This window comes from Vidua macroura, chromosome 34, assembly GCF_024509145.1.
Source record: "Vidua macroura isolate BioBank_ID:100142 chromosome 34, ASM2450914v1, whole genome shotgun sequence".
NCBI lineage: Eukaryota > Metazoa > Chordata > Aves > Passeriformes > Viduidae > Vidua > Vidua macroura.
Window position 1 is genome coordinate 26,731 of NC_071604.1, and position 22,270 is coordinate 49,000.

Genomic DNA, 22,270 nt, shown 5'->3' on the forward strand with positions numbered 1-22,270 from the left:
TTCAGGTGAACTTCCTCCTTTTGCCTTTTCTTTTTTTCCTTTTTTTTTTTTCTTTTTTTTTTCCTTTTTTTTTTTTTTTTTTGGGAGGCTGCTTTTTATCTGAAACTTCTTTGCCTGTGAAATTGTGCAGGCCATTTATAAAATGTATTAGCTGTGTTTGAGCACTTAATGGTGTGAGCCCTTCAATCACACAGCCCTAAAATCGGCTTCAAACAAGCAATTAAGGCAAACAACAATGTATTTAAATTTAATCTCCCACAATCTCCCACAAATGACATATAAAGGTGGCTGCTTCCTCCTCTGGCTGTTCCAGCCTGCTGCTTATGGGTAATTCCGACAATTCCTCATGTTAATATGGAAATGCTGGAATCCTGGTAATTCCGAGCGGGGTGATTCATGGGGATCCAGCCTGACCTCGTGCCTGCTTTTCCCAGAACGTCCTTCAGAGCAGGGCAGGGCTGGGATGGGGATCCAGGGCTGGGCTGGGATGGGGATCCAGGGCAGGGCTGGGATGGGGATCCAGGGCAGGGCTGGGATGGGGATCCAGGGATGGGGATCCAGGGCAGGGCTGGGATGGGGGATCCAGGGCTGGGCTGGGATGGGGATCCAGGACAGGGCTGGGATGGGGATCCAGGGCAGGGCTGGGATGGGGATACAGGGCAGGGCTGGGATGGGGGATCCAGGACAGGGCTGGGATGGGGATCCAGGGCAGGGCTGGGATGGGGATCCAGGGATGGGGATCCAGGGCAGGGCTGGGATGGGGGATCCAGGGCAGGGCTGGGATGGGGATCCAGGACAGGGCTGGGATGGGGATCCAGGGCAGGGCTGGGATGGGGATCCAGGGCAGGGCTGGGATGGGGATCCAGGGCAGGGCCAGCAGAGCAGGGCCAGCAGGGCTGGCACGGGGGAATGTCCTGGGCTGACTTCACGATTTGCCCCAGCAGCTGCTTCCTTCCCTCTGTAGCTAACACTAGCCCCATTTTTTATGCCCTAAATCCCTTTTTCCTCCTTTTCCCCCCCTTTTTTTCCTCCCTTTCCCCCTTTTTCCTCCCTTTTCCCTCCTTTTTTTCCTCCCTTTTCCCCCTTTTTCCTCCCTTTTTCCTCCTTTTTTCCTCTTTTCCCCCCTTTTTCCCTCCCCTATTTCCTCCCTTCCCCCCTTCTTCCCCCTTTTTCCTCCTTTTTTTCCTCTTTTTTCCTCCCTTTTTCCTCCCCTTTCCCTCCCTTTTTCCTCCCTTTCCCCATTTTCCCTGTTTGCATGCAGGCAAAGCTGCCGAGGGCAGCGAGGAGGGCACCCGAAATCCCCGAGCAGCTCAGAGTGCGTGCGCCGGGGGGGCCGCGGGCTGTAAACATGTTTGGGGTTGCCAGGGCTGCAGGGGGGGTTATTTTGGGATCCTCCCAGCCCCCGGGGCCGGGGTGGCACAGCTGACTCCCACCCCGCGGGGACAGCTGGAGAATTGCCCTTCCCCACTCCCCGAGCCCAGCGGGGCCGTTCCTGCCCCGGGAAGGGCAGGGGGAGCTGGAATTCCTGCCCTGGAATGCCCCTGCAAGGCAGAGGGGGATGCCTGGAGCCAGGATTTCCTGGTGAGATCGATCCGGGTGCTGTCACCCCCAAACCTCTGAATTCTGGGTGCTGGGTGCTGCTGATCACTCCAAACCTCTGAATTCTGGGTGCTGGGTGCTGCTGATCACCCCAAACCTCTCAGTTCTGGGTGCTGCTGATCACCCCAAACCTCTGAATTCTGGGCGCTGCTGATCACCCCAAACCTCTGAATTCTGGGTGCTGGGTGCTGCTCATCACCCCAAACCTCTGAATTCTGGGTGCTGCTCATCACCCCCAAACCTCTGAATTCTGGGTGCTGGGTGCTGCTGATCACCCCCAAACCTCTCAGTTCTGGGTGCTGCTGATCACCCCAAACCTCTGAATTCCAGCCACTCTGGGGGCTGAGAGCTGGGACTGGGGGTGTTCCCCAGCTTTGGGCAGGGGGACAGCCCCACCTTGTTCATTAGGGAATTAAACCTTCAGGTTGGGGGGATTTGGGAATTAAACCTTCAGGTTTGGTGGAATTTGGGGAACTGGGGAATTAAACCTTCAGGTTTGGGGAATTTGGGAATTAAACCTTCAGGTTTGGTGGAGATTGGAGAATTAAACCTTCAGGTTTGGGGAATTGGGGAATTAAACCTTCAGGTTTGGGGGAGTTTGGGAATTAAACCTTCAGGTTTGGGGAATTGGGGAATTAAACCTTCAGGTTTGGGGGAGTTGGGGAATTAAACCTTCAGGTTTGGGGGAGTTGGGGAATTAAACCTTCAGGTTTGGGGAATTGGGGAATTAAACCTTCAGGTTTGGGGGAGTTGGGGAATTAAACCTTCAGGTTTGGGGGAGTTGGGGAATTAAACCTTCAGGTTTGGGGAATTGGGGAATTAAACCTTCAGGTTTGGGGAATTGGGGAATTAAACCTTCAGGTTTGGTGGAATTTGGGAATTAAACCTTCAGGTTTGGTGGAATTTGGGAATTAAACCTTCAGGTTTGGTGGAGATTGGGGAATTAAACCTTCGGGTTTGGGGGGAATTTGGGAATTAAACCTTCAGGTTTGGGGGAATTTGGGAATTAAACCTTCAGGTTTGGGGGGAATTTGGGAATTAAACCTTCAGGTTTGGGGGAATTTGGGAATTAAACCTTCAGGTTTGGGGGAATTTGGGCACTGCTGTTGGAGCTGGGAGCTGTTCCCAAGCTCTGTGCAGTGGGACAGCTCCACCTCATTAATTAGGGAATTAAACCTTCCGCTGGCTCATTAAGGCACCCCAGCAGAGCTCTGCAGCCCGGGGGGGTTCAGCTGCTGCCCCGGGAGCCACAGGAGGTTTCTCCACGTCTGGCTCCATCTCCCCGCTCCGAAAACGGCCCCAGAGCCCCTCAGGGACCCGGCAGGTGCCACCCTGGGGTGCTCCGGGCTCTCCAGAGCATCCTCGTGTGGGAATTTCCCCGTTAATGAACCTGTGTGGCACTGCTGCTGCCCAGGGCAGGAGGATATTGAATATACTGAATATACTGAATATACTGAATATATAGAATATCTTGAATATCTTGAATATACTGAATATATCGAATGTACTGAATATATTGAATATACTGAATATATTGAATATATTGAATATCCTGATATATTGAATGTACTGAATATATTGAATATACTGAATATATTGAATATATTGAATATCCTGAATATACTGAATATATTGAATATATAGAATATATTCAATATACTGAATATATTGAATGTACTGAATATATTGAATATACTGAATATATTGAATATATTGAATATCCTGAATATACTGAATATCTTTAATATACTGAATATACTGAATATCTTTAATATACTGAATATATTTAATATATTGAATATACAGAATATACAGAATATATTGAATATACAGAATACATTGAATATACAGAATATATTGAATATCTTGAATATACAGAAGATACAGAATACATTGAATATACAGAATATCCTGAATGTCTTGGATGTACTGAATACACTGACCATCCTGAGCAGGCAGCACGGCTTCCCCAGCCCTCCCTCCGCAGCGTTTCCCTTTACAGGGCACACAAATCATCCCTCTGGCCCTAATTCCAGAGCTCCAGTTATCCAGGCCATTTCCTCAGACAATCGTTTGCTTTTTAAACCCCCCCTTAATTTCCCAATTTGTTCCCCCTAAACCTTTGCTCAGAGCTGCTGCTTTGTGCAGCGTCCAGGAAACGCCGAGCCCAGAACTTTTCACGAGGCCAGAAAATTATTTCTTTTCTTTTTTTTTTTTTTTTTCCCTTCTCTCTCTCTCTCTCTCTCTCTCTCTCTCTCTCTCTCTCTTCTTGCCGGTTTATTGTATCCTCTTATCTTGTCATATAATAGAAATAATGTTTATGGCGTGGAGCCTCAGCATCACTTGGCATTTAACCAAGCTCAGGAGCGGTTTATGGCTTTGTGTGCTCGGCTGCCGTGGCCATTATCCCTTAAATCTCTATTGCCCAGTAATGGACGGGCCCCGCGCGGGGCCGAGCTGCTCTGGGCTCTGCGCAGCCCGACCCAGGGCGGGCTCTCCCCCGTGTGGGGTCTGCAGAGGGGCAGCAGGGGCTTCCCAGCGGGGGCTTCCCAGTTTGGCATTCCCATTTTGGGATTCCCAGTGTGGGCTTCCCAGTGTGGGGTTCCCAGCGTGGGCTTTCCAGTGTGTCATTCCCATTGTGGCATTCTGAGTTTGGGATTCCCAGTTTGGGATCCCCATTGTGGCATTCCCATTGTGGCATTCCCAGCGTGGGCTTTCCAGTGTGTCATTCCCATTGTGGCATTCTGAGTTTGGGATTCCCAGTTTGGGATCCCCATTGTGGCATTCCCATTGTGGCATTCCCAGCGTGGGCTTCCCAGTGTGGGGTTCCCAGCGTGGGGTTCCCAGTTTGGCATTCCCAGTGTGGCATTCCCAGTTTGGCATTCCCATTGTGGCATTCCAAGTTTGGGATTCCCAGTGTGGGCTTTCCAGTTTGGGATTCCCAGTGTGGCATTCCCAGTTTGGCATTCCCATTGTGGGATTCCCAGTGTGGGCTTTCCAGTTTGGGATTCCCAGTGTGGCATTCCCAGTTTGGCATTCCCATTGTGGCATTCTGAGTTTGGAATTCCTAGTGTGGGATTCCCAGTGTGGGGTTCCCATTGTGGGATTCCCATTGTGGGATTCCCATTTTGGGATTCCCAGTTTGGCATTCCCATTGTGGGATTCCCAGTGTGGGCTTTCCAGTTTGGCATTCCCAGTTTGGGATTCCCAGTGTGGGATTCCCAGTGTGGGATTCCCAGTGTGGGCTTTCCAGTGTGGGGTTCCCAGTTTGGGGTTCCCAGTTTGGGGTTCCCAGTTTGCAGTTCGCAGTTTGGGGTTCCCAGTTTGGGGTTCCCAGTGTGGGGTTCCCAGTTTCTGGTTCCCAGTGTGGGGTTCCCAGTGTGGGGTTCCCAGTTTCTGGTTCCCAGTGTGGGGTTCCCAGTGTGGGGTTCCCAGTTTGGGGTTCCCAGTTTGGGGTTCCCAGTTTGGGGTTCCCAGCTGTTCCTGAGCTCTGCCTGCTCCTGCTCCAGCTTCCTCCCACGGCCAGCATGGACCAGTTCCCCCAGTGCCGCGGTGATCCGGCCCTGGGAGCAGCTCCTGCGGCAGCAGCTGCAGGAGCTGCAGGGGTGGGAGCTGCAGAGGTGGGAGGTGCAGGGCCTGCACGGGTGGTGGCTGCTGCAGGAGCTGCACAGGTGGGAGGTGCAGGAGCTGCAGGGGTGGCAGCTGCTGCAGGGCCTGCACAGGTGGGAGGTGCTGGGCCTGCACGGGTGGCGGCTGCTGCAGGAGCTGCAGAGGTGGGAGCTGCAGGAACTGCACGGGTGGGAGCTGCTGCAGGAGCTGCGGCCTCGCAGGGCCTGCACGGGTGGCTCCAGGAGCTCTTGGCAGCAGAAGGAGGGGATGGAATTGCTGTGGGCCGTAACTCGTGCGCTGTCAGCAGAGCCCGGCGTCTCCCCCGGCTCTGCCGAGGTGTTTTTGGAGGTGGGCAGGGGGAAGGCTAATTTTGAATAATAATAAGCTTGAGAAGGCATCTGAAACCAGTAAACGTTTATTTTTTACACTCCTATAACTTAAAAACGGCCAAACCAATTTAAACCAAATTGGATAATAAAAAATATTGCTCCTAGGCTGAGCCCCTGTTTGCCAAGTTCCAGCCTAGAATGAATTTTTATGGCCAAATTATAAACCCCCTAGAAATGAAGGTTTAAAATGGAAATGTTGACAGACCTTTAACTACAAAAGCGCCGTAATAGAACTTCTTTTTTTCTAAAATGGCTGGTTTAAAATATAATTAAGACTTAAATATTATTTAATAGCAGCATTTCCTGTAAGTTAAAATCTTTATCATTCCTCTGGCCGGGATTCCTTGGCAGTTCTTGGAAGGGCTCTGCGGCGGGAGCACGCGAGGGCCACGGCCTCGTCCGCCACGGAGCCGGGGCCGGGCTGTGGGGCTGGGCTGTGGGGCTGAGCTGTGGGGCTGGGCTGTGGGGCTGGGCTGTGGGGCTGAGCTGTGGGGTTGGGCAGTGGGGCTGGGCTGTGGGGCTGGGCTGTGGGGCTGAGCTGTGGGGTTGGGCTGTGGGGCTGAGCTGTGGGGCTGAGCTGTGGGGTTGGGCTGTGGGGCTGAGCTGTGGGGCTGGGCTGTGGGGCTGGACAGTGGGGCTGGGCTGTGGGGCTGGGCAGTGGGAATGGACAGTGTCCCAAATCTGGCTGGACAGAGGGGCTGGACAGAGGGGCTGGGCAGTGGGGCTGGACTGTGGGGCTGGGCTGTGGGGCTGGGCTGTGGGGCTGGACAGTGTCCCAGTGTCCGGCTGGGCAGTGGGACTGGGCAGTGTCCCAAATTCTGGCCAGGCAGTGGGGCCGGACAGTGTCCCAAAGTCCGGCTGGACAGCAGGGCCGGGCAGTGGGGCCGGACAGCGGGGCAGGCAGTGGGGCTGGACAGTGGGGCCAGGCAGTGGGGCTGGGCAGTGTCCCATAGTCTGGCTGGACAGTGGGGCCAGGCAGTGTCCGAAATTCTGGCTGGACAGTGGGAGTGGACAGTGGGAGTAGGCAATGTCCCAAATTCCGGCCAGGAGCTGGGGCTGGACAGCAGGGCTGTGCAGCGGGTCTGGGCAGTGTCCCAAGTTCTGGCTGGACAGCAGGGCCGGACAGCTGAATTGTCCCAAATTCCGGCCCTGGGGAGAACAAGTGTCTCTGGTCATCCCGGCATGTTCCCAGCCCTGCCGGGCTCCTGGAGACACTGGGATGAGCCGGGAATGAGCTGGGGATGAGCCGGGAATGAGCCAGGGATGAGCTGGGGATGAGCCGGGATGAGGCTGGAAGAGCTGGGATGAGGCTGTAAGCTCCGTGCCGCAGTGTCCTTGCAGGGAATGAGCTGGGGATGAGCCGGGAATGAGCCGGGAATGAGCTGGGAATGAACTGGGGATGAACTGGGGATGAGCTGGGATGAGCCCGGATCAGGCTGGAAGAGCCGGGATCAGGCTGGAAGCTCCGTGCCGCAGTGTCCTTGCAGGGAAGGATTTCTGCTGCAGAGCCCTGCTCAGGCTTCTCCCTGCTCCCTTCCCGAGGGGTGCACGGCTCATCCTGGCCCCGTGCTGGCCTCCAGCCGCGGGCAGGGTGGCACTGGCCCGGGGTGGCTCTGGCCTGGGGTGGCACTGCGTTCAGGGTGGCTCTGGCCCCAGGGTGGCACTGGCCCAGGGTGGCACTAGCCCGGGGTGGCATTGGCCCGGGGTGGCACTGGCCCCAGGGTGGCACTGGCCCCAGGGTGGCACTGGGTTCAGGGTGGCATTGGCCCAGGGTGGCACTGGCCCAGGGTGGCACTGGCCCAGGGTGGCACTGAGTTCAGAGTGGCACTGGGTTCAGGGTGGCTCTGGCCCCAGGGTGGCACTGGCCCCAGGGTGGCACTGGCCCAGGGTGGCATTGGCCCAGGGTGGCACTGGCCCAGGGTGGCACTCGGCAGAGCATCCCAGCCCCTGGACTCACGGGCGTTCCTCAGGGTTTACTCAGGGTTTACTACTCGTGCTCGTGCCCCTAGAGCAGGTTTGGAGCTCCTCAGACCCCAGCCGGTTTCTCAGGAGTTGAATTTCTGATTTATCCGGGTTTGTGTTTCTGTGCTGAGCCTCGGGGCTGGTCTCTGCTCTCCGCAGCAGCGGCAGCAGGGAACGAGGAGGGAGGGAGAGAGAGAGAGAGGGCTCCTCTCTTTTGGGAACACAGGGAGGGCTCCTCTCTTTTGGGAACACAGGGAGGGCTCCTCTCTTTTGGGAACGCAATCAGGGCTGCAGAAATCCCCTAGAGGAGCTGGGCCGTGCCCTCCCGGGGGGTGGCTCCTTCTGGTTTGCATTTAGAGACTTTCACACCCGCGGAGTTGCTGCTTTGGGCAGAGGGAGCTGAGCCAGGTCCTCACCTGGAGCTCTGCTCTGTCCCAGAAATGCAAATTGTGCTGCCAGGAGCTGAGCCAGGCTCGGGCTGAGCCAGGCTCGGGCTGAGCCAGGCTCGGGCATTGCTGGTGCTCGTGGGTTCGGGGCAGGAGCAGAAAGCGGCTCTGAACCAAAGCTGGAGCCTGAGCCCGGCTCAGAGCTGGGCCTGGGCTGGGTTTCTCTCGGGAGCTGCAAAACCCGCGTGGTTTTTGTCCCTAAAACCTTCGGAAATGGGGCTGAGGCTCTGGGGACTCCCTTGGCCAGGGAGGGAGGGGACTCAAAGTGCAGCCAAAGCTGCCAAACCCTCGGGGTCTGAGCTTTCCCTCCCCCGCCCGAGCAGCTCTGGGTGTTTTCCTGGCAAGTGCAATATTTCCCGGTGTTAAAACCCAGCATTTTGAAGTCAAGGCTGTTTGGTTTTGAAGCCTCGCTCGCTCCCTGCCTGCTGCTCTGAGACAACTGTAAATCCTTTTTATTTTACTGTGAGAACAAATCACTTATTGCTCGGAGCAGCAGCTCTGACAAAGACCTCGTTATCAGCATCATGGATATCCCAGCATCAGCAGCGCAGCAGGGATGGGGCTGGCAGGGAAAAGGATTTATCCAGCCCTCCGAAAGGTGCCTGGGTTCGCAGGATTTTCTGTAAACTTCGTGTCTAAAACCCAGCCAAGCTGTCACTTCACGATTACAAAACCCCCAGGCTGGAGGAGGGGGAACGTGCCGGGAAGGGTTCGATCCCTTCCTTCCCCGGTGCTGCCGAGGGCTGGGGGAGGACTGGCAGCTTTCCCCGTGCCCCGGTTTTAGTGAAACACCCAAATAATTGGGGTTTGGCTCCCGAGCCGCTCCCCGGCTCGATCCCAGCTCGAAATCCGCCCTTTTTCTCCCAAGGATGCTTTGTTGGCTGCGGAGGCCGCTCCGCCCCTCTGCGGCAGCCGCGGGATCCATGCGGCTCTGGCAGCGGGAACACTGGGAACACTGGGAACACTGGGAACGCTGGAGCGGGGGCAAACAGGACACAGCGTGTCCTGAGCGCCAGGGGGGCAGAGCTGTTGGGAGCGGGGTGAAAAACCGCCTGGAATTCCTGTATTTCTAGAGAAATACGTGGGGTTTTCACTCGGGCGTTTCTTCACTTTCGGGTTTTTCTTGCTGACGTTTTCCCCCCTCAGTTTCTCCGCGCTTTGTGTGAGAGCTTTTCTCGGGGTCGGTAAAGGGGTCGGCAAAGGAGGTTCGGGGTCCATAAAGGGGGTTCGGGGTCCGTAAAGGGGGTTCGGGGTCCATAAAGGGGGTTCGGGGTCCGTAAAGGGGGTTCGGGGTCCATAAAGGGGGTTTGGGGTCGGTAAAGGAGATTTGGTGTCGGTAAAGGAGGTTTGGGGTCCATAAAGGGGGTTTGGGTTCCGTAAAGGGGGTTTGGGGTCCATAAAGGGGGTTCGGGGTCCATAAAGGGGGCTGGAAGTGCCGGGAGGAGCAGGATGGGTGCTCCGGGCTGGCTCCGCGTCCTCCTGCACAAAGGTCTGGGGATGGAGGGGCTCAGCAGAGATAAAAACCCCACATTTGGGGTTTTTCCTAAAGACCAGAACCCGGGGGAGCTCCAGCATCCCCGCGGGTCCCGGCTGCATTTTGGCCGCAGCGCGTTCTCGGTTCGCGGCAGAGAAGCCAAAGTCGGGCTGGGAGAGGCTGAGCGCGGCTCGGGCTCATCCCGCCCCTCGAACCTCCCTAAATCCTAAATCCCGGAGCCGCAGCGCGAGTTTAACACCTGCTTAAGCACCGCGGCTTCCTGCGCTCGGCCCAGCTGTTGTGCTCAAGTGATTTTTTTTTTTTTAATTTTTTATATGCCGGATTAGAACAATAAAAACATTAAAGTCCTAAAATTCCCCTAGGGAACAGAGATGCAGACAATAAAGATTTGTGCGAGAGGGGCTGGGCTGGGCTGGGGGGGCTTCGCGGCAGCGCACAGGGAGCTGCGAGCCGGGGGCACCCGCGGGGGGCTTTGGCCGCGTCCTCGGGGATGTTGTAATCGGGAATGTCTGCGTGGCTGCGGGAAGGGAGGGCTTGGTGGCCACCGCGACGATCGCCGGGAGCTCAGAGCATCGCCGCCGGCTGCTGGAGCCCCTCAGCGCTGGCTGCAGGCGAGGGGGGAGAGCCAGGGGGTCTCAAACGCCTCGTTTGGAGAATAAAGCCCCGGAGGAGCGGGCTGGGGGATGCCAGCCAGGGGGAACGGGGTGGTGGCTCCACCGGTGTGATGTGATGGCTCCGTGATGGCTTTTCCCTCCCCTTCCCTTTTGTTGTGGGGCTCCGGCCCTTCCCCGCTGCCGCCGCGGCCCCCCGGCACCTGCGGAGTCACCCGGAGGTGATCCCGGTGCCCCGTGGTGCCGGGAATTCGGGAATGAGCCCTTCCCGGTGCCCCGTGGTGCCGGGAGTTCGGGAATGAGCCCTTCCCGGTGCCCCGTGGTGCCGGGAATTCGGGAATGGGCCCTTCCCGGTGCCCCGCGGTGCCGGGAATTCGGGAATGAGCCCTTCCCGGTGCCCTGCAGTGCCGGGAATTCGGGAATGAGCCCTTCCCGGTGCCCTGCAGTGCCGGGAATTCGGGAATGAGCCCTTCCCGGTGCCCTGCAGTGCCGGGAATTCGGGAATGAGCCCTTCCCGGTGCCCCGCGGTGCCGGGAATTCGGGAATGAGCCCTTCTCAGTGCCCTGCAGTGCCGGGAATTCGGGAATGGGCCCTTCCCGGTGCCCTGCAGTGCCGGGAATTCGGGAATGGGCCCTTCCCGGTGCCCTGCAGTGCCGGGAATTCGGGAATGGGCCCTTCCCGGTGCCCTGCAGAGCCGGGAATTCGGGAATGGGCCCTTCTCAGTGCCCGGCAGTGCCGGGAATTCGGGAATGAGCCCTTCCCGGTGCCCCGCGGTGCCGGGAGTTCGGGAATGAGCCCTTCCCGGTGCCCTGCAGAGCCGGGAATTCGGGAATGAGCTCTTTCCAGTGCCCTGCAGTGCCGAGGACTCGGCTCTGAGCCTTTCCCAGTGCCCTGCAGTGCCCAGGGATTGCCCTTCCTGGGGCCCTGCAGTACCCAGGGCTCGGCTCTGAGCCCTTCCCGGTGCCCTGCAGTGCCGGGAATTCGGGAATGAGCCCTTCCCGGTGCCCTGCAGTGCCCAGGGCTCCCTGAGCTCTCCCTGGCCAGCAGCACCCCTGCAGTTCCCCCCTCCCCTGCCCCCTGCCCACGCCCGGAATTGGGGAGCGGGCCCCAGCTGGTGGCTCCGGGGCCGGGCAGGCGATTCCCTCCCGTGTCTGCTGCCAAAGCCCCGTGCCAGGGCCCGGGCTGGGGCTGCCGCAGAGCCCCGGCGTCTGCAGAGCTCCGGAGCAGAGTCCCAATGCTCCCTGTGAGGTTTTACTGCCTGCAGCCCGAACGTGGGCAGGAGGAGCGGCTCAGACTCCTCAAGGATGGGGTTTTGGTGACCTTGGCTTTGTGTTTCCACATCGCTGCACCAGCACCTCGCCGTGGATGTGGGGGAAGCTGCTGGGAAAGGTTTTCCAGGCACCTCAGGGCTGTGTCTGCTCAGGGGCTGCAGGTGGGAGGGTTTGGGGCGGCCAGGACGTGATTTGGGAGCCAAGTGCAGCTGGGAGGCTCCGGCTGCTGCTGGGAATTGCGTCGGGATCGTGTCAGTGTTTGCTCCCCGAGCCTGATCCCGTCACGGAGTGGGCTCAGACCTCCCCGTGCGAGTCCCCTCCTGGGAAAATGGGGTAAAGGCAAGGAGCCTCTGCCACAAAAACCTGACCCCCCCCGGCTGGGACAACCCAGCGCCTTCTGGAAACCGACTGCAGAGGATTTTGGGGGAAGAAAGAGGGATCCGGATGGAGTCAGGCATGGGAGTGTGCTGGGAGAAACCATAAATCTCCGGGGAGAAGAGGGTCACTGAGAACCTCATCAGGGTGGGAGCAGCAGCTCCACATTAATGTGCCCATAAATCCCTGTTCTGATAAAACAGGTGGCTCTTCCGAGAGGCAAAAAGAGGCAAACGCTGAATTTTTTTTTTTTTTCCTGCTGCTGCTGCTGCTCTCCTTTTTTAAAAGCTTTAATTACCGCAGTGCTGAGGGCTCGGCGCAGGCAGGAGCCGGGAATGCGGCTGGATGTGGGAAGCAGGGGCAGGGAATGAGGGAAGGGAGCTGCAGGTGGGCCAAAACCTCCGGGGAGAGGCGTGGGGAGGCACAAAAATGAGTTTTTTATCCGGGGATCGAGGGTGGCATGGATGGAAAATTTCTGGTGTTTGGTACTGGGGGTGAGGAAGATGAAGGGACCTGCAGAGTGGGAAATGGAGCTCTGGGAAAGGATTGGGAGCTCCATGGACAGGGAGGGGTGCAGGGACAGGATTCCACCTCCCCAGCCTGGCCTGGGCCCCCTCAGGGGTGAAACACCCACGGCTCCCCTGGGCAGCCTGGGGGCAGCGCCCGACCCAGGGGTTCCTGCAGCTCATTCCCAAAGTATCCCCAGATCTCAGTTTGCCTGCCCTGTTTTGTCCCTCTCCCACCCCTCAGGAATTCCCTCTCCCCGTTTTTGGGTCGTTTGTAACCCCAGGCACCTCTGGATCCGTGGGTCCCTGCAGCTTTCCCCCTCCATGCCACAATTCCAGGGGACAAACCCCAAACCCCAAAGCTCAGAGTGACTCGAATTCTCTTTGTGTTTGACCTGCCGCCCTTCCCAGGCAGCTGCTGCTGCTGCTGGAGCTTCCCCAGGAGATAAATCCACACAAAAACCGCTTTTCCAGGCGATAAAGCCATCAGCAGAGGCTCCACTCCGTGAATGGGTGGGCACATTCCCAATATTGCGCTGAATTGAAGGAAATCACCATTCCAGGGCCTTAAAAAGCTGAATGGGGCCGTGGCATCCTCCGAGTGATTGTGCTGAGCTCCAAGGTCAAGGCTGAGCCACGCCGGCGCTTCCAGCCCGGCACGGGCAGAGCCGGCTCCCCTCGGAGCCGACGTTTGGGTTACGGCTTGTTTGGGGGTCCTGGGGTTTGGGTTGGGATTTGTTTTGGGATCGTGCAGCTGACGTTTGGGTTAGGGCTTGTTTTGAGGTCTGGAGCCAACATTTGGGTTAGGGCTTGTTTCAGGGTCATGACATTTGGGTTAGGGTTTGTTTTGGGGTCTGGAGCCAACGTTTGGGTTAGGGCTTGTTTCAGGGTCATGACATTTAGGTTAGGGTTTGTTTTGGGGTCTGAAACCGATGTTTGGGTTAGGGCTTGTTTTGGGGTCTGCAGCTGATGCTTGGGTTAGGATTTGTTTTGGGGTCTGCAGCTGATGCTTGGGTTAGGATTTGTTTTGGGGTCTGAAACCGATGTTTGGGTTAGGGCTTGTTTTGGGGTCTGGAGCCAACATTTGGGTTAGGGTTTGTTTTGGGGTCTGCAACTGACGTTTGGGTTAGGGTTTGTTTTGGGGTCTGGAGCCGAAGTTTTGGATTAGGGTTTGTTTTAGGGTCGTGGCATTTGGGTTAGGGTTTGTTTTAGGGCTGTGCAGGCGAAGCACAGGGTCTGTTTTAGGGTTTGTTTTGGGCTGCCCTGGGGAAGGGGCTGTACCTGCATGGGGAAGGGGCTGTAGGTGCCCTGGGGAAGGGGCTGTACCTGCCCTGGGGAAGGGGCTGTACCTGCATGGGGGAAGGGGCTGTAGGTGACCTGGGGAGGGGCTGTACCTGCATGGGGAAGGGGCTGTACCTGCATTGGGGAAGGGGCTGTAGGTGCCCTGGGGAAGGGGCTGTACCTGCATTGGGGAAGGGGCTGTACCTGCCCTGGGGAAGGGGCTGTACCTGCATGGGGAAGGGGCTGTACCTGCCCTGGGGAAGGGGCTGTACCTGCATTGGGGAAGGGGCTGTAGGTGACCTGGGGAGGGGCTGTACCTGCATGGGGAAGGGGCTGTACCTGCATTGGGGAAGGGGCTGTAGGTGCATTGGGGAAGGGGCTGTACCTGCATTGGGGAAGGGGCTGTACCTGCATTGGGGAAGGGGCTGTACCTGCCCTGGGGAGGGGCTGTACCTGCCCTGGGGAAGGGGCTGTACCTGCCCTGGGGAAGGGGCTGTAGGTGCCCTGGGGAAGGGGCTGTACCTGCATTGGGGAAGGGGCTGTACCTGCCCTGGGGAAGGGGCTGTACCTGCATGGGGAAGGGGCTGTAGGTGCCCTGGGGAAGGGGCTGTACCTGCATTGGGGAAGGGGCTGTAGGTGCCCTGGGGAAGGGGCTGTACCTGCATGGGGAAGGGGCTGTACCTGCCCTGGGGAAGGGGCTGTACCTGCATGGGGAAGGGGCTGTAGGTGCCTTTGTTACCGGGCTCGCTCCGTGCGCGGCCCCGGAGCCGCTCGGCTCCGCGGAGGACGGAGCCCCGCCGCCTTCGGGGCCGTCTGCGGCCCGGCGAGGATTGATGGCTCGCCCAAGGTCACTCGGAGGGGCCGCGGCGCTGCCGCGACGCGGGGCTGGGATCGTGATTCACATCCAGAGCGGGATCCCGGGGGATGCGGGGCCGGCTCCGGAGCCGCTGACGCTCCCGCGGCGGCTCCGCCCCTGCTCACCCCGGTAATTACCGCGGGGCCGCTCCCCCTGCCTCCCGTGGCAGCGGTAATTAACACCCGGCTGTTAATCACCCGCGCTCGGATGGAGAGGAAAGCGGGATTTCAGAACGCTCCGCCGTGCGGGGCTCGGGGATCGCGGCGTGCCCGCGGGGTTTTGGGGGTCCAAAAACCCCATTCCCCGGGATTTTGGGGGTCCAAAAACCCAATCCCGCGGGATTTTGGGGGTCCAAAAACCCCATTCCGCGGGATTTTGGGGATGCAAAAACCCCATTCCGGGGGATTTTGGGGGTCCAAAAACCCAATCCCGCGGGGTTTTGGGGGTCCAAAAACCCCATCCCGCGGGATTTTGGGGGTCCATTCCGTGGGGCCAGCTGTGCCCAGCTGTGCCCAGGTGTGCCCAGCTCTGCAAACCACGGCGCTGCTCCTGCCCAGGTGCTCCACATCCCAGCTCCTCCATCTGCTCCTTCCCAAAGCCCAGACCTCCTCAGGGAGATTCCCTGGATTTGGTGCCCGACAACGCGGGGGAATCCCACGGGATCGCCCGGTGCCTGGCGTTCCTGTCCCGGCTCTGCTCCCTGGTGTTCGGCTCTGCCCGGGGAGATTTTCCTGAAATTTCCACTGAAATTCAGGGGGGAAAACGAGAAAAGGGCCGCGGGATGCGGAGCTGGTGGAGGATTTTGCCCCGGACGTCCTTGGCTCCTCACGTTCCGAGCCAGATGCTTCCTCCCCTGCCCGAACACCTGCATTCCAGGGGGGGCTGTGCCTGAGAAGCCCTTTGGGATAAGCGAAGCCATAGAAATGTAAATTAAATTATTTACCTACTCCCGGTTAAACGCTCTGCCCTTCTGGCCAAGGAGGATGGCGGTGGGATGGGGTGGGCTCCAGAACCCGCTTAGCTCTTTGTGTAAAATTGCAGGGAACTTTGGGGAGTATCCTACCAAAAAAAAATTATCTGAGCAAACAAGGGAAAAGGGAAAAAAATCCCAATTTTGGTGCTTTGCACAGTGTTCCGTGGGGCTGCTGGGCCGGGGATTCCTCACCCAGCGCTGCCCAGAGTTTGATTATTATTCTTATTCCTCCCTTTTTTTTTTTTTTTTTTTTTTTTCTTTTTCCACACAAGGAAGGACCCGGAATCAATCACGGGGCAGGAGGGAGCAGCATTTTAAAGGGAAAGGCAGAGACACAGCGTCCCTGGAGCCGCCAGAGCCAAAAATGCCCTTTCAGGGTCTAAATCTCGCAGCAGTTTGAGCTGGGGGGCAGCTGCAGGGGGGGAATGGCTCCAGATGCACCCCGGGCTCCTTCCCTGGCGCTGCCGGAGCCTTTTCGCTTTGCACGGAACCGCCGGGAATTGGCTTTTCCTGCCGCCCGCGGCTCGGGAGCGGCGCGGGGCGCTCGGGATTCGGTCCCGGCGTGGAGCGGCTCCGGCAGGGCAGGGGGGGTCCCCTCTCCCGGCTCTTCCTCCCCCCGAGGTTTTCCTTGGATTGTGGAACACAGCCCCGCCGTGGAGCCCGAGCTCTCCCAGCGCCATTCCCGGTCTGGTTTTCCTTCCTGAGCTGCTCCTTCCAAACCTTCCCCCGTCCTTCTCCTCCAGCCCCGGCAGGACCGGGATCGGAGCCCGTCCCGTCCCTCCTCCGGCCCCGGCAGGACCGGGATCGGAGCCCGTCCCGTCCCTCCTCCGGCCGCGGCAGGACCGGGATCGGAGCCCGTCCCGTCCCTCCTCCGGCCCCGGCAGGACCGGGATCGGAGCCCGTCCCGTCCCTCCTCCGGCCCCGGCAGGACCGGGATCGGAGCCGCTTCCCGTCCCTCCTCCGGCCGCGGCAGGACCGGGATCGGAGCCCGTCCCGTCCCTCCTCCGGCCCCGGCGCCTTCCGGGAGCTGCCGTGGGGAGCGGCCCCGAGCTCTGCCGGGGACCCCCGGGGACCCCCGCCCTCCAAATCTTGGCCTCCCGTCTCCCGTGGGTGCTATCACGGGACACTTCGGGAAAGACAGACGGACAGACGGCGCCGTTTGTCCGTGCGGTGCTGGGCTCTGCCGAGCCGGCGTCTGTGCGGCGCTGCCCCCGCACCCCGGCACCTCCTCCCCGTGGAAATGGGGCTCGCTGATTGCCGTGGTCCCCCCGGCCCCTGAGCCGTGAATCACTGCGGATCGGGGCACTTTAGGCACATTAGCGAATTAATCCGTGCGGCCGCGGGGGGGGGGATTATCCGGCATTGCTCAGCTGGGAGATGGGAAGATGGAGCCGGGCCCCGAGCCAGCGCCGGGGTCACAGCGCAGCGCTCACCCGGGACAGCCCCCGGGTCCCCCTGCCCGCGGGGTCACAGCGCTCACCCGGGACAGCCCCGGGTCCCCCTGCCCGCGGGGTCACAGCGCTCACCCGGGACAGCCCCCGGGGCCACCCCGACCCCGCCTGGGCCACCCCGACCCCGCCTGGGCCACCCTGCGCTGGCCGAGCAGGCAATGGAAATGAGCTGGGAACGTTTGTGCAGCCTGGAAACCCAAACCCAAAGGGTGGCAGCTTTGAAAGGCGGTGACTTTGAGCTCCAGCCCTGCATCATTTCCCTCCCGCACCGCAGTGCAGCCTCCTGCTGTTCCCTTGTGTCCCCTCCGTGTTCAGGTGTGTCAGGGCAGTGTCCCCGTGGGCACGGTGGCTCCAGCCCTGTCACCACGGTGGCTCCAGCCCTGTCACCACGGTGGCTCCAGTGCCGAGTCACGGTCGGAGCAGGGCTCAGCCTCCCCGCGGTGCTGACAGCTCGTTAATTAATTCCGTTAATTCCGCCATGAGCGGCCCCGCAGCCCCCTCAGCCCTCCCGGCTGTGCGAGCCCGGGAACGTCCGTGCTGCCGCAGCCACAGCCCGGTGTTCCCCCGGGAATTCCGGCTCGGGAGCGGCTCGGTGCTGGGCTCCGAGCGGGACTGGCGAGGTTAAACCCAGCCGGAGCTGCCGGGAGAGCTCCTGCCCCAGGGTGCCCCATCCTGGGGGCTGCGGCAGCTCCGGCGCTCGCCAGACCCCCCCCCGCACCAAACACAGGCTCTCCAAGAAGCTGGAAAACCCCCGAGCAACCAACCAAGCCCTTGTTGCTCGTGTTGTGCTCGTTAAACTGCTGGAGAAATCCCCTCCCGCCCGCCCGAGGCTCGGGCTCCAGCCCCGCTGCGCGTCGCGGCAGCTGGAAGCATTGTGTGCCTTTACAGACGGGTTTTAAATGCGCGCATTCATCCCGGGGCTGTCACAGCCTGTCGGGGACAGAACGCCCGCCCGCGGCCCCGGCGCCTCCAGAGCGCTGCGACAGCCGCGGGCTCGCCCGGCCCGGCCCGGCCCGGCCCGGCCTGGGTCTGTCCAGCCCAGCACAGCCCAGCACAGCCCGGCCCGGGTCTGTCCAGCCCAGCACAGCCCAGCCCGAGTCTGTTCTGTCCAGCCCAGCATAGCCTGGGTCTGTCCAGCCCAGCCCAGCCCAGCCCAGCCCAGCTCGGGTCTGTCCAGCCCAGCACAGCCCAGCCCGGGTCTGTCATGTCCAGCCCAGCCCGGCCCGGGTCTGTCCAGCCCAGCCCAGCCCAGCCCGGGTCTGTCATGTCCAGCCCAGCCCGGCCCGGGTCTGTCCAGCCCAGCCCAGCCCGGCCCGGGTCTGTCCTGTCCAGCCCAGCCCAGCCTGAGTCTGTTCTGTCCAGCCCAGCATAGCCTGGATGTGTCCAGCCCGGCCCAGCCCAGCCCAGCCCAGCCCAGCTCGGGTCTGTCCAGCCCAGCCCGGGTCTGTCCTGTCCAGCCCAGCCACAGCTCCCAGCATTGCTCAGGGAAAACACCGAATTTGGGGCTGCAGGAGGCAGCTCTGACCTGGGAAAACACCGAATTTGGGGCTGCAGGAGGCAGCTCTGACCTGGGAAAACACCGAATTTGGGGCTGCAGGAGGCAGCTCCAACCTGGGAAAGCCCCGAGGGCCGGCTGGCAGCGCTCGCCCTGCTCCTGTCCCTCGCCCCAAAGACTTTACAGCCAACATCTTCTTTTTAATTCCGACACCCGCAAAATAGCAGCTGAAATAACCCTGCTGTATGTCAGCTGCTGATGGAAGGAGATTAAATATTAAAGCCAGCGCTGTGGCTTTAACTCATTCCATTTTTTTCCCTACTCTTCCCCCCCTCCTCTCCCCCTCTGCTTCCCCTCTCTGTGTAAAATGACATGATTTAGAGCCCAAGTGCCAGACTCAGCCTCTGGGTTTCGGCGTTTGGAAATGTGTGCAGAAAGATATATTGTGTCTGTGAGCATTTCTGCGCAGGGAAGGAGAGAGCTCCCGAGCTGTGAGCCCACATAAAGATGTTAAATAGAGCTGTAACGTGCGCCCGACGCACCGAAAGTGCCGGGGAAAAAAAAAAAAAATTAGGGGAAAAAAAAAAATCCGGCAATGAAGGAAAATGAAAGATTAAAATAAACCTGGTGTTGGCGAGGCTGGGCTGGGGCTGGTGGGAGAGACACGACCCCGCTCTGCACCTCCCGCTCTTCCCTCCCTGACCTAAAAATCACATTTATTTAGCACAAAACGGAGCGGGAGAATTGGGAATTTTCTTCTTTTTCATTTTCCCCCACCCCCGTCTCAGGTGCTCAGATTTCCGACGCCGCCCGCCTGCTAAATATTCATCCCAACCCCGCACAAAAACCGGGTTTATTTCCCTCCGTTCACCCCATCCCAGCAGGGTCCCACCGCGGGCAGCCGAATTCCATAAAACCCAGGAATTCTGGGGCCAAAACCACGGAAAAATGGGGGTGTCCCTCCCCCTGCAGGGCCCCTCGGCCGGCGCGTTCCGGGGGGCTGCGGGACCGGCGCCGCCGAATTCCCGAATTCCCTCACTCGCTCACTGCTCCTTTGTTCAGAGCGTTTCGGGGTCGCCGGGATCTGTGAAAGCTCCTCGGACAAAAAACGTTTATGGGAGGCTGGAGCAGAGCTGCGGGGAGGAAAAAATGCCCAGATCAGGCAGATTTTGGCCAAACTGTCAGGGAGTTTTATTTCGGGTTTATTTAAGGTTTGGTTACGGAGCGGAGCTGGGGGAGACGGGGTTCAGTTTGGTCCTGGAGCTCCACGGGAGAAAAAACCTCTTGGCTCCTCTCCCAGCGGCTCCGATTTCTCTACATTTGAGCCCAAATCACGAGCGACCAGCACAGCACCCTGTGAGCTCTGAGGGACCCTCCGTGGGACCCCCTTGGCCTGGAGCCCGGGCAGAGAGGGGCTGGGGGGGTGGGCTCCAGGTCTTGGTGTGCCCTGCCACCCAGGGATTGTCCCCTGCCACCCAGGGATTGTCCCCCACCATCGAGGGATTGTCCCCTGCCACCCAGGGATTGTCCCCCCCCACCCAGGGATTGTCCCCCACCATTGAGGGATTGTCCACCCCCACCCAGGGATTGTCCACTCCCACCCAGGGATTGTCCCCTGCCACCAAGGGATTGTCCCCTGCCACCCAGGGATTGTCCCCCACCATTGAGGGATTGTCCCCCACCACTGAGGGATTGTCCCCCCCACCCAGGGATTGTCCCCCACCATTGAGGGATTGTCCCCTGCCACCCAGGGATTGTCCCCCACCATTGATGGATTGTCCCCTACCATCGAGGGATTGTCCCCTGCCACCCAGGGATTGTCCCCTGCCACCAAGGGATTGTCCCCCACCATTGAGGGATTGTCCCCCACCACTGAGGGATTGTCCCCCACCACTGAGGGATTGTCCCCTGCCACCCAGGGGAGGGATTGTCCCCCACCACTCATGGATTGTCCCCCCCCACCAAGGGATTGTCCCCCTGCCACCCAGGGGAGGGATTGTCCCTTGCCACCGAGGGATTGTCCCCTGCCACCCAGGGGAGGGATTGTCCCTTGCCACCGAGGGATTGTCCCCTGCCACCCAGGGGAGGGATTGTCCCTTGCCACCGAGGGATTGTCCCCTGCCACCCAGGGGAGGGATTGTCCCCCACCACCGAGGGATTGTCCCCCCCGTGCTCAGCTCGGAAAGCGCAGATTTATTGATTGATTTGCTAACCCAGCAGAGCCATCAATAAGCCCGTGGAAAGGCCCCACGTGGGTGTCCCACTCGAGCAGCAGCCCCACAGGAACAGGTGGCTCTGGGTGGGTTTGGGCTGGGATGCTCGGGAGAGGGGAAAGGGCAGGAATGCGCCGCTGCTGCTGCGCTGCTGCTGCTGCAGCGTTTCCGCGCACAGAGCGCTGCGGAGCCCCGGCCCCGTTTGTCGCAGTCTATTAGGAGAGACGCAATCCATCCTGGGCTTTATGGGGCTGTGCTTTAACCCCGTCCCTGCCTCGCTCCCCCTCTCCTCAGCCCTCCCTCCTGCCTTTGTCTGCCTTTCCCGGCCCCACAGCCAGCCCCAAAGCCCTCCAGTGGGATTTTTACCCTCCCCAAGCCCTCCCTGAGGGATGGGGTCGATCCTGCAGGTGGGATTTTGGATTTGGGGGAGATGCTCCCCCTCCCTCGCTCCATAAAAGCTCAGGAGCTGAGTCTCCAGCTGGGGGCTGGTTCTGCCTCACCCCACGCAGGAAAATTGCCCCAACTGCACCAAATCCCCTCTTCCTCAGCCAGCAATAGAGTGGGAATTTTGGGATCCAGAATTTCCGTGCATTTCCATCAGCTGCAGCCTCCGCCTCGCTCCGTCACCTAAAAACCAGATTATGGAAAATCCTTGTCCCCCACCCTGCAGAACCCCTGACAGAGGCTTTCCCCCCTGTCCCCTGTGCTCCCACATCCCTGTCCCTGCTCCCACATCCCTGTCCTTGTTCCCACATCCCTGTCCTGTGCTTCCACACCCCATTCCCTGCTCCCACAGCCTGTCCCCTGTTCCCACATCCCTGTCCCTGCTCCCACACCCCATTCCCTGCTCCCACATCCCTGTCCCTGCTCCCACATCCCTGTCCTTGTTCCCACATCCCTGTCCTGTGCTTCCACACCCCATTCCCTGCTCCCACAGCCTGTCCCCTGTTCCCACATCCCTGTCCCTGCTCCCACACCCCATTCCCTGCTCCCACATCCCTGTCCCTGCTCCCACATCCCTGTCCTTGTTCCCACATCCCTGTCCTGTGCTTCCACACCCCATTCCCTGCTCCCACAGCCTGTCCCCTGCTCCCACATCCCTGTCCCTGCTCCCACATCCCTGTCCCTGCTCCCACATCCCTGTCCTGTGCTTCCACACCCCATTCCCTGCTCCCACATCCCTGTCCCTGCTCCCACATCCCTGTCCCTGCTCCCACATCCCTGTCCTGTGCTCCCACAGCCCTGTCCTTGTTCCCACATCCCTGTCCTGTGCTCCCACAGCCCCGTCCCCCTCTCCCACCCCGCCGAGCCCCCCCAGCCGTCGGCTGCAGCCGCCTCCCCCCCACACCCACGGCAGGACGGGCCCGTAAAGCACAGAGCACATTTATCCCCCATTTTCTAAATGGTTTCGTTTCAGAGGTTCACAAACGAGGACCACCTGGCGGTCCATAAACACAAGCACGAGATGACATTGAAATTCGGCCCCGCTCGCACCGACTCCGTCATCATCGCAGGTATGTGCCCGGCCAGCGCCCGCCAAGATTGATGCCAGGCACCAGATGCACTGCAAAACCCATAAAACCTCCTGTGATCTGCATTTAATCAGGGCGAAAGGAAAGCCAGAGGCTTCCAAGTTTTTTCTTTTTTTTTTTTTTTTTTATGGCAGTATCAGGTTTTGTGGGGTTTGGGGTTTTTTTTGGTTTTTTTTTTTCTTTTTTTAAATTTTTTTTTTAAGCTC

The 22,270-nt window shown here is 59.4% G+C and overlaps 1 protein-coding gene across 5 annotated transcripts in view; it reads left to right on the top strand.

Moving 5' to 3' along the window:
* Nucleotides 1–22,270, top strand: part of LOC128821085 (cyclic AMP-dependent transcription factor ATF-7) — a 59,998-nt gene that overhangs the window by 18,175 nt on the left and 19,553 nt on the right. For all 5 annotated transcript variants that reach the window (XM_054001958.1, XM_054001960.1, XM_054001962.1 and 2 more), the window contains exon 3: nt 21,950–22,046. In XM_054001958.1, coding sequence (XP_053857933.1) covers nt 21,950–22,046 — 97 coding nt within the window. The remainder of the gene's footprint in view (nt 1–21,949; nt 22,047–22,270) is intronic.